The sequence below is a fragment of the Pan paniscus genome, chromosome X (assembly GCF_029289425.2).
Source record: "Pan paniscus chromosome X, NHGRI_mPanPan1-v2.0_pri, whole genome shotgun sequence".
Classification (NCBI taxonomy): domain Eukaryota; kingdom Metazoa; phylum Chordata; class Mammalia; order Primates; family Hominidae; genus Pan; species Pan paniscus.
This window is the reverse complement of record NC_073272.2, coordinates 128,859,967-128,878,618: the sequence shown is the minus strand read 5'-3', so window position 1 is coordinate 128,878,618 and position 18,652 is coordinate 128,859,967. Positions and strand designations below refer to the sequence as shown.

Below are 18,652 nucleotides of genomic sequence, written 5' to 3'. Positions count from 1 at the left end.
TTCATGGGGGGAGGGATAGCATTAGGAGATATACCTAATGTAAATGACGAGTTAATGGGTGCAGCACACCAACATGGCACATGTATACATATGTAACAAATCTGCACGTTGTGCACATGTACCCTAGAACTTAAAGTATAATAATAATAATAAAAAGTGTCTGTTCATATCCTTCGCCCACTTTTTAATGGGGTTGTTTGGGTTTTTTTCTTGTAAATTTGTTTAAGTTGTAGATTCTGGATATTAGCCCTTTGTCAGATGGATAGATTGCAAAGATTTTCTCCCATTCTGTAGGTTGCCTGTTTACTCTGAGGATAGTTTCTTTTGCTGTGTAGAAGCTCTTTAGTTTAATTAGATCTCATTTGTCAATTTTGGCTTTTGTTGCCATTGCTTTTGGTGTTTTACTCACGAAGTCTTTGCCCAAGCCTGTGTCCTGAATGGTATTGCCTAGGTTTTCTTGTAAGGTTTTTATGGTTTTAGGTCTTATGTGTAAGTCTTTAATCCATCTTGAATTAATTTTTGTATAAGGTGTAAGGAAGGGGTCTAGTTTCAGTTTTCTGCATATGGCTAGCCAGTTTTCCCAACACCATTTATTAAATAGGGAATCCTTTCCCCATTGCTTGTTTTTGTCAGGTTTGTCAAAGATCAGATGGTTGTAGATGTGTGGTGTTATTTCTGAGGCTTCTGTTCTGTTCCATTGGTCTGTATATCTGTTTTGGTACCAATATCATGCTGTTTTGGTTACTGTAGCCTTGTAGTATAGTTTGAAGTCAGGTAGCATGATGCCTCCAGCTTTGTTCTTTTTGTTTAGGATTGACTTGGCTATACGGGCTCTTTTTTGGTTCCATATGAAATTTAAAGTAGTTTTTTCTAATTCTGTGAAGAAAGTCAATGGTAGCTTGATGGGGATAGCATTTAATCTATAAATTACTTTGGGCAGTATGGCCATTTTCACGATATAGATTCTTCCTATCCATAAGCATGGAATGTTTTTCTATTTGTTTGTGTCCTCTCTTATTTTCTTGAGGAGTGGTTTGTAGTTCTTCTTGAAGAGGTCCTTCACATCCCTTGTAAGTTGTATTCCTAGGTGTTTTATTCTCCTGGTAGCAATTGTGAGTTGGAGTTCACTCATGATTTGGCTCTCTGTTTGTCTATTATTGGTTTATAGGAATGCTTGTGATTTTTGCACACAGATTTTGTATCCTGAGACTTTGCTGAAGTTGCTTATCAGCTTAAGGAGATTTTGGGCTGAGACGATGGAGTTTTATAAATGTACAATCATGTCATCTGCAAACAGACAATTTGACTTCCTTTCTTCCTATTTGAATACCGTTTATTTCTTTCTCTTGCCTGATTGCCCTGGCCAGAACTTCCAATACTGTGTTGAATAGGAGTGGGGAGAGAGGGCATCCTTGTCTCTCTCTTGTGCTGGTTTTCATAGGGAATGCTTCCAGTGGAGTAGCAGTTTTAATTTCCTCCAAGAGTGTTTCCTTTGCATTCACAACTTGGCTAGTTGTTTAGCTCAAGAGGCCTAGCTTTTGGCCTGTCTCAACTTCCTCACTAAGCTTAATCATTTCTAGCTTTTGATTTAAAGTAAGTCGTTTCCTTTTATTTGAACACCTAGGGGCCATTTTAGACTTATAATTAGCCCAATTTCTATATCATTTTGTCTCAGGGAATAGAAGCGTGAGGGAGGGAGAGAGTTGGGGGAATGGCTGGTTGGTAGAGTGGTCAGAATACACACAAGATTTATAAATAAAGTTAGCCATCTAATATGGTTGTGATTCGTGGTACCTCAATATGATTATGATAGTAACATAAAAGCTCACTGATCACAGGTCACCGTAACAGATATAATAATAATGATCTTTGAAATATTGTGAGAATTACCAACATGTGACACAGAAACATGAAGTAAACATATCCTCTTGGAAAAATGGCACCAATAGACTTGTTCAATGTAGGGTTGCTAGAGACTTGCAATTTGTAAAAGCACAATATCTATGAAGCTCAGTAAAGTGAAGTGCAGTAAAACGAGATACGCCTGTACTTTGATCCTAACTTAGCTGTATTCATTCATCACTCATGCTGTGCAACATTTCCCAAGTTGATTTCTACCAAACGTTGTTCCAGGGTGTGCAAATAGATGATTTGCAGAACAAGAGTTCTGTGTTCAGATAGAGTTGGGACATGCTGATTATACTGAATCCTGCCATTCACATTTCCACTCTGCATTAGAATGCTAAAAGCTCTGAGAAGTCCTATCATAAAGAAATTTGTGTAACATTTTAAAAAACCAACATTTCCCATACACATTTGAACATAGGAATTTTTTGCCACAACTATTAACACTACAGAGCAGTTTTCCGTTTGTTATTTTCCTATTCTCTTCTGTTGTCTTTATTGTTTTTGCATCTCCTCTTTTCCTCTTGTGTGCTGTTTTTCTCCAACTTCATTTTTAAATCCAGTGTGGGGAAATGGTGAGAGAAAGAGATAACTAGACTATACAATTGTGGAAACAGTTTGAGGTCCTATGAACAATTCCCTGTAATCCCCCACAAAATAGGAAGATAAAGATGTACAAGAATCTAGGAGAATATATGAAAGGAGAAATTATAGAAAAAGAATGTGCTTTTGACATCATGAAATTTCTCATAGTCATTTCATAGTCACTTATTCAATAAATGAGTCATTTTTTATTGGTAATCTAGCCTTTCTCCTTTTAACTTCTAGTTTTAGCTAGTGTTCTGTTTATGATAACTTATGTTGCGTTAGGCAGTCATGAAGCATGAGAATAAAAAAATGGAGGCTGGGCGTGGTGGCTCACGCCTGTAATCCCAGCACTTTGGGAGGCCAAGGTGGGTGGATCACAAGATCAGGAGATCGAGACCATCCTGGCTAACATGGTGAAACCCTGTCTCTACTAAAAATACAAAAAATTAGCCGGGTGTGGTGGCAGGCGCCTGTAGTCCCAGCTACTCGGGAGGCTGAAGCAGGAGAATGGCGTGAACCCGGGAGATGGAGCTTGCAGTGAGCCGAGATCGTGCCACTGCACTCCAGCCTGGGTGACAGAGTGAGACTCCGTCTCAAAAAAAAAAAAAAAAAAATGGAGCTGGTATCTATAGAGAACATGACATGACCTGTGATAGGAAGGTAACACCTATACTTGTCCATTCCTTGATGTCTTTCTGTAGCATCTTAGATTATTTTTCTGTCTGGAGTAGTTATTGACAGGTTAAAAGGAATGAAGGTATGAACTAATTACACAGTCCATTTATAATCATTTTGAGGTATTCTACTTCCCTGCTTAGGAGGCTGTCTCAAAAGTATTAGTTTTTTTTTTCTGAATCACCCACATGAACCATGAATATATATCTAAAGATATCTCCAGTCACAAGCAACTATTACTTATTGAGAATAATAATAGCCAGAGGATATAGCTTAATGATTCACGAGTCAGCTTTACATAAAGACTCTATTTAGTCTCCCTAGAAACCAACGATCAAATCTCATCAGGGTCAACTTAGCCTTTTCTATAATAGGTAAATTGAATAACATGCTGTTTAATTTGTATGTGTGTTATTGAATGAAGCTATGGAGAATATTTGGTCTGCATACTAAAGATATCACTATTGTTTTGGTAAGTAAGGAAAATTTCAGAGTTATTGTTTCTAAATTATTTAACCCTGGGTGATTGAAGATACACAAGAAACTTGAACATGCCAGTGTTACATTAGAGTATTTTTAATAGGTAAACAGTAATTCATTAATGAGCAATTTTTTTCTGGCTAGACTCTGGTTTTCTGCCTCCTTTTGGGTTTCATTTAGAGCCTAAAATTCATTTGCCTGGATAGTTGATCTTATTTTGTATCTTACATTTCCTATGTTGTATGCCATTTTTTTTTTTGGATTTTATTTGGAAAGATAAAACTGAATTTTAAACAATTTTCCATTCTTAAAAAGTTACAGATTGCCCAAGACTTAAATGTTCATTGCAGAAAATTTGGAGAATTCAGGCTAGTATCAAGAGAAAAATAAAAGTTATCAGTAGTCCTACTCTTAGGGATAGCCGATGTTAACCACTAGTAACATTATTGTTAATATTCTTTTAGCTATTTCTGTGTATATATATATATAATAATAATACGTGTCTGTGTATTCTGTTTCCAGATTACCAAAATTTTAGTTAGTTCCCAGTTTAACACTGCTCTAAACATTGTTTTGTAAATCTTCGTATACATCTTATTTCCTTACAATAAATTTCTGGAAATGGAATTGCTAGGTCAAAGGGTGTGAAAATTTTAAGATCCGTCGTTGAAATGTCAAATTTGCTTTCAAGAAAGGTAGTGTATTAGTCCGCTTGGGCTGCCATAACAGAGTGCCACAGACTGAGTGGCTTAAGCAACAGGAATTTATTTTCTCACCATTATGGAGACTGAAAGTTCAAGATCAAGGTGCCAGCAGGGCTGGTTTCTGGTGTGGCTTCTCCTCCTGGCTTGCAGATGGCCACCTTCCGCACGTGGCATTCTCATATGGCCCATTCTTGGAGTGCATGCAGAGAAAGGGAGAGCTTTGATGTCTCTTCCACTTCTTACAAGGACACCAGTCCTATTGGATTAGGGCTCCATCCATAGGACCTCATTTAACCTTAATTACCTCCTTAAAGTCCCCGTCTTCAAATACAGTCACAAGTCCCCATCTTCAAATACAGTCACATTGAAGGTTAGGGCTTCAAATGAATTTTGCGGAGACATACCTCAGTCCATAGCAGATAGTAGCATTGACATTTCATCATCAGTGAATGAAAGTTCCCGTTTCAACATCTTATTGTCAATGTCAGATATGTATACCATATATGTGCACATGCACACAAGCATGTACATATTGCTAATTTGATGAAGATGGCATTGTTTTACTTTGCATTTCTTTGGTCATTAGTTGCAGTGAAACTTGATTATAATGTTTGGACTTTTTTTTTTGGTGAGTTTTCTATTCCTGTACTTTGACCATTTGTGTGTGTGTGTGTTGGGGTTGTTCTTAATTGCCAGTAAACCTACATTTTCACTTGAGTGTTTAGCTATTCTGGCAGGCATTTTTGCTTATACAGAAAAGGAATCATATTTTAAAATATTATTTATCCTTTGATATTAAACCATTATTTACCTTTAAAATACAGCAAAGTATACAGGGTTAATAATATATGATATTCTGTATTAATGAATCATGTTTAATGTTCACCATACATTCGTAAAAAGTATTTATAGTTTGCATGCATTGATTTGCTGACAGTGAAATATAGGTAGTGGCAAGGTTAATGTAGAAATCTTTTCAGGTATTATTTGCTCTGAATTAACAAATACAGCAGTGTTTCCTGTGATGTGGTCCCCAGAACTCTGATCCCACAAGATGTCCGGTGAGAAGAAAGTCTGTTGGTTAAATATTTTTGACAAATGCTGCATCCTGTACGCCCCACCTAGTGGTTCACAGTGCACATAGGGAACTGAAAGGCTCTGAGAAGCCATGTAATAAGTAAATCTGTTTAACTTTTGTAAACTGGGTACTTCCAAAACTTATTTTGACCATAGAACATCCCCTTATTTTTTTTAATGTGATTTATGTTAACTTTTTATTTTGAAATAAGAAAATTCACAAAAAGTTGTAAAGAAAATGTACAGGGAGGTCTCATGCACCCTTCACCCAGTTTTCCCCAATAGTAACATTTTGCAAAACTATAGTAAAATATCACAACCAGGAAATTGACATTCGTATAATCTATAGAGCTTGTTCAGATTTCATCAGTTATACATGCGCTCGTGTGTGTGTGTGTGTGTGTGTGTGCAGTTCAATGCAGTTTTGTCATGTGTAGAGTTGTGTAACCTCCACCACCATAAGACTCCATTGTGCTATCTCTTTACAGTCACACCCACCCTCTCTCCTCTCCCTAGCTCCTGGCAACCATTGATCTGTTCTCTCTTTCTATAATTTTGTCATTTAAGGATGTTATATAAATGGAATAATATGGTATGTAACCTTTCGAAATTAGCTTTTTTTTTTACTTAGCATAATTCCCTTGAGGTTCATTCAGATTGTTAACTGTATTAATAGTTCTTTCCTTTTTATTGCTGAGTAATATTATATGATATGGATGTATCACGGTTTGTTTAACCAGTCATCCATAAATGACATTTACCCCCACTCCTAATTTTGGTGGAATCTATTAATACCCTGTGTGAATATTGTCCTGAAAAATAGCAGTTTTGGAAATTCTATACCACAGAAATCATACAGTTAAATAGTTGTCAGCGTTTTAAAGATAATGATTGGGTTGCAGAAATTAAAAATCTTTATTACTTCATTTAGGAATTCCAGAGACGCTGTAACACTCTGATTTCATTGATTGAGAAAGAAAATATGGAAATTGAGGAAAGAGAGAGAGCAGAAAAGAAGAAACGGGCAACTAAAACTCCAATGGTAAAATTTTCAGCATTTTCCTAACTTTTAGGTAGATCCCATTTTTTTACATAATTAAAATGCCTATATTATGTTTAATGCCATAGTGATAGCTATTAATAAAAGCTGGTTTTATGAAATGCTAATTTGTTTTGGACAGAAGAAGAATTACTTCACAACCATGTTTCTTATTTGTTTGTAGAACATATGGTTAGGAACTCCCTAGTAACTAGGCTCAGTATTTTAAAAAATTCCTCATGAATCTAAACAGAAGTATAATGCAAGTGAAATCTTTTGAATTGAGACTAGAGCTATCATGGGGGTAGCAGAGGGGTAGGGGTGGGATGGGATGGGGCTGAAGTTGAAACTAGGAGTTCTGATTTGATCAAGTAAGTTTTCTGATGTTTGTGGAATTATGAGTACAAATGGGAACTCTGAGCAGACAACAAAGCTTTGCTTGGTAATAAGTGAACTGTTGAATTGATAGGATAACTTGATTTTAATCCAGTCAGGTTGCTTTGTACAGCTGTAATTTAAAATATTCTTTAATAGATCGTATTATTTGAGTGTGGTTAAGTAAACTGCCATATTTCATCGAATCTAAGATGCCTTCCGTTGTAAGACACAGCATTATTTTATGTACCACTGAGGGAAAATGCTGCCAGGTGTAATTTGTCATCAGTTGTAAGATGCATCCTGATTTCAGAGATGCTAAAATGTGAAAGAAATGTGTATCATAGAAGATGTGAAATATGGTATGTTAAAACCTATCATAAGTTTTTTAAAAAATATATACTCATAAACAAAATTTTGCCCAGAAAACATTAAGTAGTTCTTTAAGATAAGAGTACATTTATAATACCATGTGTAAGTAGATACTTGATGACTATTTTTGATGGGTATTTTATGTCTTTTCATAAAAAGAAACATCTTTGAAGGTTATTTTACATTGGGTTATATAGTTTGTTGGGCTATATAGAACATTAACTGTGAATATAACATTTAAGTGAATATTCATGTTAAAATTTTTTTTTAATGCATTTACATCCTAGATTTAACATTGTTGGGCCATTTAAAATGTGCATATTGGAGCAGAACATTAAATCTGTTTCCATTTTAGTCACAGAAAAGAAAAGCAGAGTCAGCTACTGAGAGCTCTGGAAAGAAGGATGTCAAGAAGGTGAAATCCTAAAGCCTAGAAATAAAGTTTTAAATGGGAAACTGCTATTTTCTTGTTCCCATCTTCAAATGCTAATTGCCAGTTCCAGTGTATTCATGGTACTCTAAGAAAAATCTCTTTGGTTTTGATTTCTTGCATATTTTATATATTTTACAATGCTTTCTACCTGAAATGTGTAGCTTTATATTTTATGGCATTCTAGTATTTTTGTGTACTGTATTTTGTGCATTTCATGTCTTCATCAAAATCCTCTCAGTCCTTGTTCTTTTGAAGCTTGTGCTGAGGTTTTAGCTTTTCTATGTTTTATATGCCGCTGCTTTGAAAGAGAACCTAGATTCTATAGTTGTATTATTGTTGTTTCATACTTTAAATTTATATGGCTGTGGAAAAACGAATTAAAATGTTTTGAGGAGAAAGACTTTTTCACTTCTTTGTTGCTTTCTTTTCTATTGAGTCTGGGCTTGTTTGTGTTACTGCATACTGTGATTAGCATAATAATTGTTTCTTTGAGGTCATCTAAATATTTTTTTCCTAAAGGAATAAAGGGTGAGGAAAGAAAAATATTAAAAAAGCTAATATTTGATACTGTGCTTGCTGTCAGTATGCATTACATTTAAATTATTCTCTAAATATTCAAGTGGGAAAATATAATAAAGAAATGTCTATAAGAAATTTAATTATTTCCTGTTTTTTTGTGCAGTAGAAAGTAGTTGTGTTTACTGAATTGTATTGCTTACTACTGTGTATTTGGTTCAAAGTTAAAGCTTTGCTTGCTGACTTGTGTGTGATCTTCTGTCCCATAGAGCCAGTTCAGAAGGGCCTGGGTGTAACATGTAGAATTATTAACAATTAAGTTTAGAGTATGAAATAAGCACTATGTATGCAGAAGAAGGGGGGCTGTGTTTGTCAGGAATACAGTTATGCTCAGGTAACAATCTCAAAGTGTCAGAGGTTTTACACACCAAGAGTTTTTTTCTTGCTCACACTACATATCTCATGCAGGTCAGAGGGATGTGGGAATGGGAAGGGATCTGCTCCACACGGTAACTCAAGGTTCCAGGATGACTAAGGCTCTGCTATTTTGTGGCTGCAACATCTGGAACATGTGGCACTTAGGCTCTTTACTGCCTCAGCCTAGAAGTGACACATGTCACATCCACTTATATTTCATTGCCACCAAAGTAGTCATGTGGTCCTATATACCTGAAAGAAGGCTGGCAGATGGAGGGGAATAAATGGAACGTCTTACATTACTGCCTCTGTCACAGAGACTGTCAGTTCAGGAACGAAACTGGGTCTATTACATGAAACTTTTAGTGTGGAATTAATCAGAATCTGGGTCAGGTTGTAGGACAGCAGGGAAAATGGATCAAAATCTAGTGTGAAATACACAACAAATAAGTAAAGCTGAGAATGCAGGATAATGATGTTAGTTACCAAAACAAGGTTTGGACCACTGAAGAGTTGTCTCTTCCCCCTTCCAAGATCTTTTGCATTTCCTATCAGACTCTTTTTAGTGCACTACTAGCAAATTCTGGGTAGCCCCTGAGTGTTAGTCAGCATTCTTCATATCCTCAATCTTTTCATAGAAGTTCTCCAACAGAGGAATAGATCTTCTAGAACAACAACCCACTGTCTGTTGGACTCTTCTAAGTCTCCATTCATTGTCCAGATTTTATATCTCTTACTGCCATGTTTCTGGTTGGATTATTTTTACTGTTTCCACTATTAGCACTTAGACTCTTGTACCCTGTTGGGGGTTGGGGTAAAATTGGGGTTCTATTAAGAGACAAGGTTGGGACGATATTATATCAGGGGACCCAGGGATACCCAAATCTGTCCTTGGCTTAGCTGCCTTTTCTGTAAGAAAGGGAGGCTAAGGTGAGCAAAGTAATACTTCACTAGCTGGTGCTTTGGCTGCAAACTCCAGAGCTCTTCAGCCCAAAATCTAACCTTGGAATTTTCCACTCCAATGATATGAATAGCTATAGTTAGTCATCTGCGCTGGAGAAAATGATACCAGGGAGTTTTACTGATAACCCCAAGTTCTGTGCAGTAGAAAACAGCCTAATAAGGGTCTGGACTCTGATCAGTCAGTTCAGCCTTTCTTTTCCTAGGGAGCAGAGAAGATGGCAGGTGGGAGTGGGCACAGTTACGGTCTTTGAACCCCAGCATGGACATTTAACAATCTCTACTTCTCATTCTTTCTCTGGTAATCCAAAGGGGTCAGTAGCTGAGCTAATATGTGATTCTCTACCTTAGGGGAGAAAATCTGCAGGTAAGTTCTTGTAGCCTTTTCATGGAGTCATTTCCCTGTTCCATATCATGGCTGTTATGAGTCTTTCTTGGACCAAAGTGATGTGAAATTCAGCTCCCCAAGGCCTTCAATGGATGCTTCTGATGTCATCCTTAGAAACTTGTGAAATAGTTTTATTCAGGACTTAACTTAAAGACCACACTATATATTTAGTGAAAAATTCACCTATTCTACTTCTCATCTTAAAGTATGTATAGCTACACTATTGAACCTAGCCTACCAAACAGACCCATACAGTGAATACCAGATGATAGCTTAGTCCAAATAATAGCATCTTGGAAATACAAAAATGCCTCAAGTCTGAATATGAAACCCCTCTTATTGTTAAATTTCTACAGAGAAATTAAACTCCCATTGAAAATGTAAAAATCCCAAGAAAGAAATACCATTTCAAACAAGTGGCCTAGACATGGCTGCTATGTTGGGGAGAGAAACCTGGATTGTCAGTTTACTGTATCAGCTCCGTGGAGGCCAGAGGAAGCAGAAGAGAGTGCTATATATGTGAATGCAGTCTTATAAAGCGTAATGACTCTGCCCACCAGCAAAAATGGTCCAGTGGATTACATTGGAATCTGACCCAACCTGATTCCTTGTTTGGAAAATGTACGAGGAGGAAAGTGAGCAGAGAAACAGAGACCCTGAGTGGCTTCCTTCACTCAAGGCCTCTATCTGTAAAAGATAAGGGGTGAATGGGATTTCCCAACAACCCTAGATCTTCCACAGAGGTCCTTGTAAAGCTCTGTCTTGATTCATTGGCTAATCAGGCTCTAATTTCCTTAGAATCAAAAGAAGGCAGGTGGTGAGCTCAGTAATCTCTTGTTTTCATCATAGCCGTTGGTATGGCTTTATTGTATAGTTCTATCTTTTTCTCTGGCTACCTGGCCTACAGGTGTTATGCTATACTTGGGTACTTTTCAGATTGCACAGTTTTCCCGTGAAATATGTTTCCAAATTTGGTTCTTCGTCTAAGACTCCCAGTTAAGAGAAGTTTTTGAACTAAAATATTTGCAGCTATCTTAGTTGCTGGCTGTTTGGTTTGAAAAGCCTCTACCTAACTGGTGAATCTATCTACTGTCATCAAAATAAAATGCTGTTATTTCCTAATTATTGGCAAAGGTCCCCTCTGTGGTCTATTGTTCCCCCTCTATGGTGCAGTAGCCAGTGCAGCTAAGAGTCCCAGGTCAGCTTCAAGGCCACCACGTCTTTCTCTCCAGGTGTTCTTACCAATTCCTGAAATCCTCAAGTTGTTACCAAATTTCAAACTTCTCTGAGTATTCCATCTCATGTTTCCTTCATCTTCCTAAGCCATCCTGCCTAATAGACAAGGAGTAATATTTTTCTGTGGTTGAAATACACATAGCTAATACTATCCTGTCACCTATCCCTCAGCCTTATTATTTCTGTGTGCTCCAACTGATTTTTGTCTGCCACTATCTCTTTCTGAAGGCTTTTTCAGAGACTTAGAAGGCTTCTCTACCCTCCACATGGTAGGCTGGAAGAGCTAGGGATTAACGCATCTGGAAGTGGCTCTGAATAAAAAAACTGATGGGAGTTGGTGTATGAATGCCCCAACTCTCTTACCTCTTGAGCAAGGTAACTAAGGTATGTGATTTATGGTTCCCCAGAGTTTACCCACCGGATTAAGCTCCAGCCACCCACAGTAGTGGCTGTCTTGATAACACACTCTATTAACTGCTTTTTTTCCCCTGTATCACTTCCCTACTCCCCTGTAGGTATTTCCTTAGGTCAGCTCCTGAATAAACTACTTGCATTAGAATCTTCGTATCAGCATTTGCTTCTGAGGGAACTCAAATTAAGATACTCACCTTGTGAGCATAGCTCTTCTTACCCCTTAGTAATTCATTTAGAAAGCGTAGGGTGTTTAATGAGAGTAATGACTGGATAGCATATTATTAATCTGTTCTTATAAATTCTATTCCCTCCGTGAACAGTTAGGGGGTGGTGTGACTGAATCAGGGTATTTTGCACTGGGAACCCCTAGCTCTTCTAGGCTACCTTACAGAGGCTAGAGAAGCCTTCCAGACCTCTGGAAGCTAAATAACAAAAGAAATTTTCTTGTATCACCAATAGCTATGGTATTGGGTGTTATTATTATTATTATTATTATTTGAGACAGAGTCTCTCTCCGTCGCCCAGGCTGGAGTGCAGTGGTGCCATCTCGGCTAACTGCAAGCTCCGCCTCCCGGGTTCATGCCATTCTCCTGCCTCAGCCTCCCGAGTAACTGGGACTACAGGCGCCCGCCACCACGCCCGGCTAATTTTTTGTATTTTTAGTAGAGACGGGGTTTCACCGTCTTAGCCAGGATTGGTCTCGATCTCCTGACCTCGTGATCTGCCCTCCTCGGCCTCCCAAAGTTCTGGGATTACAGGCGTGAGCCACCATGCCCGGCCAGTATTGGGTATTATTATTAGGCAGAGGTTCCAAGGTTCTCAAGTGTTTGGTAAGGCCAAAGCTGGTGCCCAAGCTATTGTCTTTTTAAGTGTTCTCCATGCTAGCTGGTATCCCTTCCCTGTACCAGTGTTTCATTTAGATAATTGGACCAAGCATCGGCCTTTCTTACTGTAATGCAACCATTACAAAAGCTTGTTGATACCAGGCTCTTTTCATTTGTTGGCCTAGTGACTTGATCATTTGTCCCTTTCCTGATACATTGCTCTCCTGCTAAGGAAACTTTCATCTAGGCCACTGTAGTCAGATCCAAGCTGTATCTTTCCGTTGACTTTCTACCCTGCCTGTATTGCCCCCAAGATATGCTTGGTTAATTTCTGATCTTTCTGTGATATAGATACTAGAATTCATCAATATATTGGATTACCAAATTATGTGGGCTGTCTTCAAGAGTCTCCATATATCTATGGGAGGTTGATGGTGAGCACTATTCATCTCCCAACTGTCTACCTCTCATCATGAATAGTTTTGAATTAACATATCTCCTTCAGTGGTGGAGCTCAAAGCCTATTTGCTAATCCAAGATAAAAAAGATCTTTGCATAAGGTCTCACCTTTGCTAGAATATTTATTATGTGACCATCATCATCATCATTTAGGATTGATACCTTATTCAGCCCTCTCCTGAAATCAACTGTAAGTTTCCAAATGCCATTTGTTTTTGTACTGGCATTTAGTTTTGTACTGGCAATAAGATCACTGCTGAAATATGATAACTTACCCCTTTCTACTAAGATTGTCGTGGTATTTCATCTACTGTTTCCTAATGTATGTCAGCTACACTGTTTACAGTTAGGTAGATGGTTTCCCTTGCCTTCATGAGAAATGATTGCAATTGGGTCTGAGATCTGGGTGCTGTATCTATGTAGGTATATCATTTTCTCCTTTCATATATGTCTATCCTGGTTTCTAAGATCTCAAGCTTTCTCCCTTTCCTAGTTTTGTTTATTGAGACACGGTCTCATTCTGTCCCTGAGACTGGAGTGCAGTTTTGCAATTATGGCTCACTGCAGCCTTGACTTCCCTGGCTTAGGGGATTCTCCCACCTCAGCCTCCCGAGTAGCTGGGACTACAGGTGTGCACTGCCACGACGGGCTAATTTTTTGTATTTTTTGTAGAGGCAGGGTTTCGCTATGCTGCCCAGGTGGGTCTCGAACTCCTGGGTTCAAACGATCCTCCCGCCTTGGTCCTCCAAAAGTGATGGGATTACGGGTGTGAGGCACCGCACCCGGTCTCTTTTCCTAATTCTTTCCTAGCTTGCTTGCCACCACTTCCAAAGCAATAACTATCTCCCGGGCAAGAGTTTTTAGTTCATTTAAAGTACCCTGTAATCTAACCTATCCTATCCTGTAGTCTAACCTATCCTATAATGTAACCTAACCTAACCAAGGGCCTTTATTTCCAGGCCGACCCAATTCTCAAAGCCATGACATTCTGGATATAGTTATTATTTAATGCCCTACAGCATTCTGGATATGGTTATTATTTAATGCCTTTTTGACCTTTGATCTTTTTTCTTTCATTAACTTTTACTCTTCACCTCAGTCCAAGAATAAGCTACTGTGTCCATGTAGTGAAGGTCTTAATCTCTTTTTATGAGTGAACTCTACCTTCCTTCAGTGATTGCACCCACACTCTGAGGTCTCTGAAGTCCACAGCCATAATTAGACTCTTGGCTGATATTTATTGAAGATTCCTGATCAGGAAAGCAACTGCAAGGTGTGTCTTGTCTTTTGATTAGGCCTTGCAAATCACTAAGGGTTATTTTTTTTTAACTCTATCTTTTCTCCACAAATTCTTATATTAGGGTTTATGCAGTGTCCAAATCAGAGTCAACATGAGAACATATGGTAGGGAAGGGACTCAGAAAACTTTACATGAGGCCATGACACCTCAGAATTTTATGTGACCATCATTCTCTATCTCCGGATACAAGTTAAAACAAAGTCCAGAGGAACAGAATCTAGGTCTGTCATCTAAGTTGGGTGTATGAGTATTTGGATCTAATGATCCATTAGGCCAAAAATGTCACACACTAGAATTCTGTTTATTTTAGGGAGACCTAGCTGCAGAACCTTGTGGCTCCTGCAGTTTGAAGTCATGGACAAGGTTATCCCAGCTCCTAAAATGAATATTTACACCAATACCAGCACCTGCCTGTTACACATGGGAGAGTATATACTGGCCCTACAGCAGCAGTGCTTCAAGTTTGAGGACTAAACCTCAATCTCTTTTGTGGGACTTTATTCCCCAAATGTCCCTGGGGAAGACAGTTGCCCTGTTTTCTGAGATCATGTCAGTGTCAGGGACAGAGGTGAGATCCAGGCACCATTAAGGGATGAGTTATGGTAGTGATTGGCCAGGTGACTTGGGAATATTTAAATTCTGCCTTGGCCCTGTCACCCTGGTATGTTCCACAAGAGACGCATGTGACTAAAGAGTGGCAAAGGAAGCAAAATAACATTGGGGGCATTAGCCCCCAGACTCTATTTCAGCACTGTACTAAGCTGACCACAAGGAAGCTTAGAGTAGAGACAGTGTGGAACTCAGAACCAAAACAGGATGAATAGCTTACCATTTATCTTAAGCCAAAGTCAAATTTCCAAATTTGCCATTCAAATGAGAAAAAAATGTTACAGCCACCAGCTTCAGAGAGAATGAACCCAGAAAGGGGCTTTCTACCTGTATGGGATTGTTTATATTCTCAGGGCTCCACCCACTAGAAACTGTGGTTCTACAGTGCCCAGGAATCTTGCCCATCAATTCAGTACTCCTCCACTACTTGGGTAGGAGGCTGGGGAGCAGACTAGAGAGGAACTTTTAACTCCTTTGCCTGGAAGTCAATATGGACACTGTGCTTATCTTGCTTAGATGCTTAGCTATGGCAACCAGGTACATTCTTTAGTGTGTGCTTGATTCTGTGTTTATATGTGGCTGGAGCATTGACTAATACAGAAGGTATCAAAAGGGGTACCATGATAGAATGCAAACTCAATAACCTGTGAGAATCACATCATCTATGTGGGATTTCTTATTTTCTAACACATTTTTTGATTATTGGTGAGATTCTTTATGAGCAAACTTGAATCCTTGAGACAATGGTTTACTATACCATGGTGTCACAGTATTTTGAGTCTTCTGGGAAATGGCAACTTGCTGTTGTTTACGATACTGGGAGAAAATGTGACACTTTCATATGCTGTTATAAATGCACATATGCTGAAATTTGAATATGGATGGACTGTGTTTTTAAATGATTTGTTTTTATTATGTAGTTTTTAAAAAAGCAATGTAGACTATATGTGAATAGTTCGCATGCCATAATTTTCCTCATGTGGAGATCTTCTGCAATGCTAGGTAGGTGCTGTGGTATGCCAAGCTGCACTGCTTAAGCCTCATAGAACTGGAACTAGTTATTGCATCTCTCAGGATGCAGGGATATGGATTTACTCTGCTGAAGGAAAACATTCAGTCATATTCAGAATTTTCAGCTTTAGGCTTTGAAGACAACTACACTTGGTTTGGCTTTATTTTTAGGCTCCATGTCAGTTACCTTTTGCTGCATAAAAATCTACCCTAAAACTCAGTGGCTTAAAACAACCATTTGCAACTCACAATTCTGTGGGTTAGCAATTTGGGTTGGGCTCAGCACCTCATGGGCTCAGCTTCTTTCAAGGTGTCAAATTCCTATTTATACATTCAAAGAAATCCTTATAAGTTGAAATAGGGGTATTAAACTCCTAGTAAAGTTGAATTCTTATAACCAGAATGGTTCATAGTCTGAGAAGAAGAAAGCAATATGCAGAAAAAAAATGGCCTTGAGGTCAAAATAGTAGGGCCAAAACTGGGCAGTGAGATCAAAATGCCCTGTGTTGTTTGAGAATACCCTGAGGTTCAACATATTTATTGAGGTCCAGGGATGGTCCTACCATCCCTTTTCTGTCACTGGGCCAGAACTCAGACAAGCTTTTTTGAGGCAGGAGACCTTTACCTTTGCTACCTAAGCTGTTTGCTTCAGAACAGGCTTTCCTGTCACTTTTGCTGCCACCAAAGTTGTCAAGATTTGTAATCCCATAATTGCCGTTATTTCCGTGGATGGGGCTGGACTGTGCCCTGTTACTTGTTATGACTAAATTAATGTATCTGGGGCAAAATGTCTCAACTCCCATCTCACTGGTCCGTAAGTGAGATCCCCACTCAGTCCACCGTTGGGCAAAGATGTTCCAGCAAAAATGGTTTGAAATTCAAATGCTTGAGTCATCTTTCTGGTCTCATAGTGGTTTGATCTCAGAAGCTTTGTTGCTCTTTCTGCCACTGGACCTTGGCCATAGTCATCTCTGTCCATCCTGACAAATGTCATTAACTTTCTGTATTCATTTAAATTGTACTTGTCTATTTATTATTTACTCATTTGTATATTCATGCATTCATTTGTTTATTAACATTCTTCATTTTTAATTGCACCTCAGGTTAAACCCCAGGGAGAAGGGGTTGTGGCCGTGACCCCTTCTCTTACAGAATACCCTTCAAGCTTTGTATCCATAGGGACAGTCTGTCTCTTTTTCTTTCTTTTATTGCCCTTGCTTCTCTCATTGGCTCTGTGTCTCTATCATCTTGTTACTTGCTCTCACTTGCTCTTACACTCAAACAATATAAATAGCTCCTCAGGCACTCTGGTAACTCGCTGACAAATAAGAACCTTAAATAAGAACAGGTGGGTATTATAAGGACATCAGCAAGCAGGAATCGAGGCAGTTAATGCTCTTCATCTCTCTCTGGGGCTACATGATGTCTCTCTCAATGTCTCTGTCATTGTCATTCTCTCTCTCAGCATCCCTGCTTCTCTCTGTATGTGTCCATAGCCCTAATCAATGGCCTACTGATTTTGTGCACGAGTTCTGCTTTTATTGTTACTTTTTCTTGCCATGATCCTTCGTAGATCCCTCTCTTCCTCAGGACATTTTTGGTAAACTCTAACTCTCATTTCTAACTGCTGCCGCCTTCACGTTTTTGAATGGGAGAATCATATGGGCATAGATCATCTTCTGCATCAGGTCACATTGTAGGTAAGTGACTCGACTGACTTGGCTACAACTGGGTCGGGTACACCCTGTGGCTAAAGGGTGAGGTCATGTGATATAAAACTTGGCAGCAAGAGCAGCAGAGGTTGCAAGCAGGCAGTGGACTAACAGGCAGTAATTGACATCTTCATATAGTCTGTTTCTTGCCCATTAGTACACTAACCTTTCTCCTATATACAATACTAAAGATGTCTCTGCCTAAAACCACCTACCTATTACACCTCAACCACAAACACGTGCTTCCAGGAGAGACACAACTCAGTTTCATCTAGAAGCCATATGAAAGGATCGTATTAAAAGCTGCCTGTCAGTCTCTGTCTGCAACCTTTAGGGGACATCCTTAAATTTTTCAGTTCCTGGGCCTGCTTATGGTCTTTGGTTCAGAGTATATATTGCATCCTTGCAGCTGCTTGGGAATGATGAATTATATACTGAAACCAGTAAGCATAAACTATTGCAGGGGAGTTCTTTCATCAGCAAATCTGACCAACTGGGGAATCTGCCTCTGGGAGGATTATCCCTGAGATGATCTAAGGGCAGCAACAGTCCACTTCTAGGTAATGTTGGTACTCTGGGAAAAGCCAACTTAAGGGGCTGGTTCTCAAACTCGATCTTGGATTGGAATCACTTGGAAGACTTGTTAAACTGGTCTATGGCCATACCACCCTGAACGTGCCCAATCTTGCCTGATCTTGGAAGCTAAGCAGGGTTGGGCCTGGTTAGTACTTGGATGGAAGACCCCCTGGGAATACGGGTGCTGTAGGCATTATTTAAATTTAATTTTAAAAAAATCCAGAATGCTGAGCTCCATCTCCAGAGCTTCTGATTCAGTAGGTACTTGCATTTCTAACAAGTTCCCAGGTGACATTGATGCTTTTGGTCCAGGAATCACACTTTGAAAACTGCTGTTTCTAGGGTGCCAATTTGAATCCAGGCGTTTGGTGGTTGAGCTGAAGTGGGCTTTGTTGTATCGCTGTATGGTAGTTTCAGTCCAGGAGAATTTCACTAGGTCATCTGACAGTTGTGATCCTTAGCAGCCCTTGATTTGTAAACTCAAAACAGAGGTCTCCCTGTGTTGTCCCTCCTGGCACCTGGATTGCCACTGTTCCTCATATGCTGATTGTGATGTCCATACTCACCTGGGATTAACTGTTG

The 18,652-nt window shown here is 39.0% G+C and overlaps 1 protein-coding gene and 1 pseudogene across 6 annotated transcripts in view; both read left to right on the top strand.

Moving 5' to 3' along the window:
- SMARCA1 (SWI/SNF related, matrix associated, actin dependent regulator of chromatin, subfamily a, member 1) overlaps positions 1 to 8,048 on the top strand; it is a 79,169-nt gene extending 71,121 nt beyond the window's left edge. For 2 of the 6 annotated variants that reach the window (XM_003818926.6, XM_003818924.7), the window contains 2 exons: positions 6,361 to 6,502; positions 7,503 to 8,048. In XM_003818926.6, coding sequence (XP_003818974.1) covers positions 6,361 to 6,495 — 135 coding nt within the window. In that variant the 3' untranslated portion in view covers positions 6,496 to 6,502; positions 7,503 to 8,048. The remainder of the gene's footprint in view (positions 1 to 6,360; positions 6,503 to 7,502) is intronic. The other 4 variants (XM_008972343.6, XM_034949435.3, XM_003818925.7 and 1 more) reach the window with 2 other exon arrangements.
- Positions 8,049 to 18,145: 10,097 nt separating this feature from the next.
- LOC112438607 (5S ribosomal RNA) lies at positions 18,146 to 18,263 on the top strand (annotated as a pseudogene).
- The last annotated feature ends 389 nt before the right edge of the window (positions 18,264 to 18,652 follow it).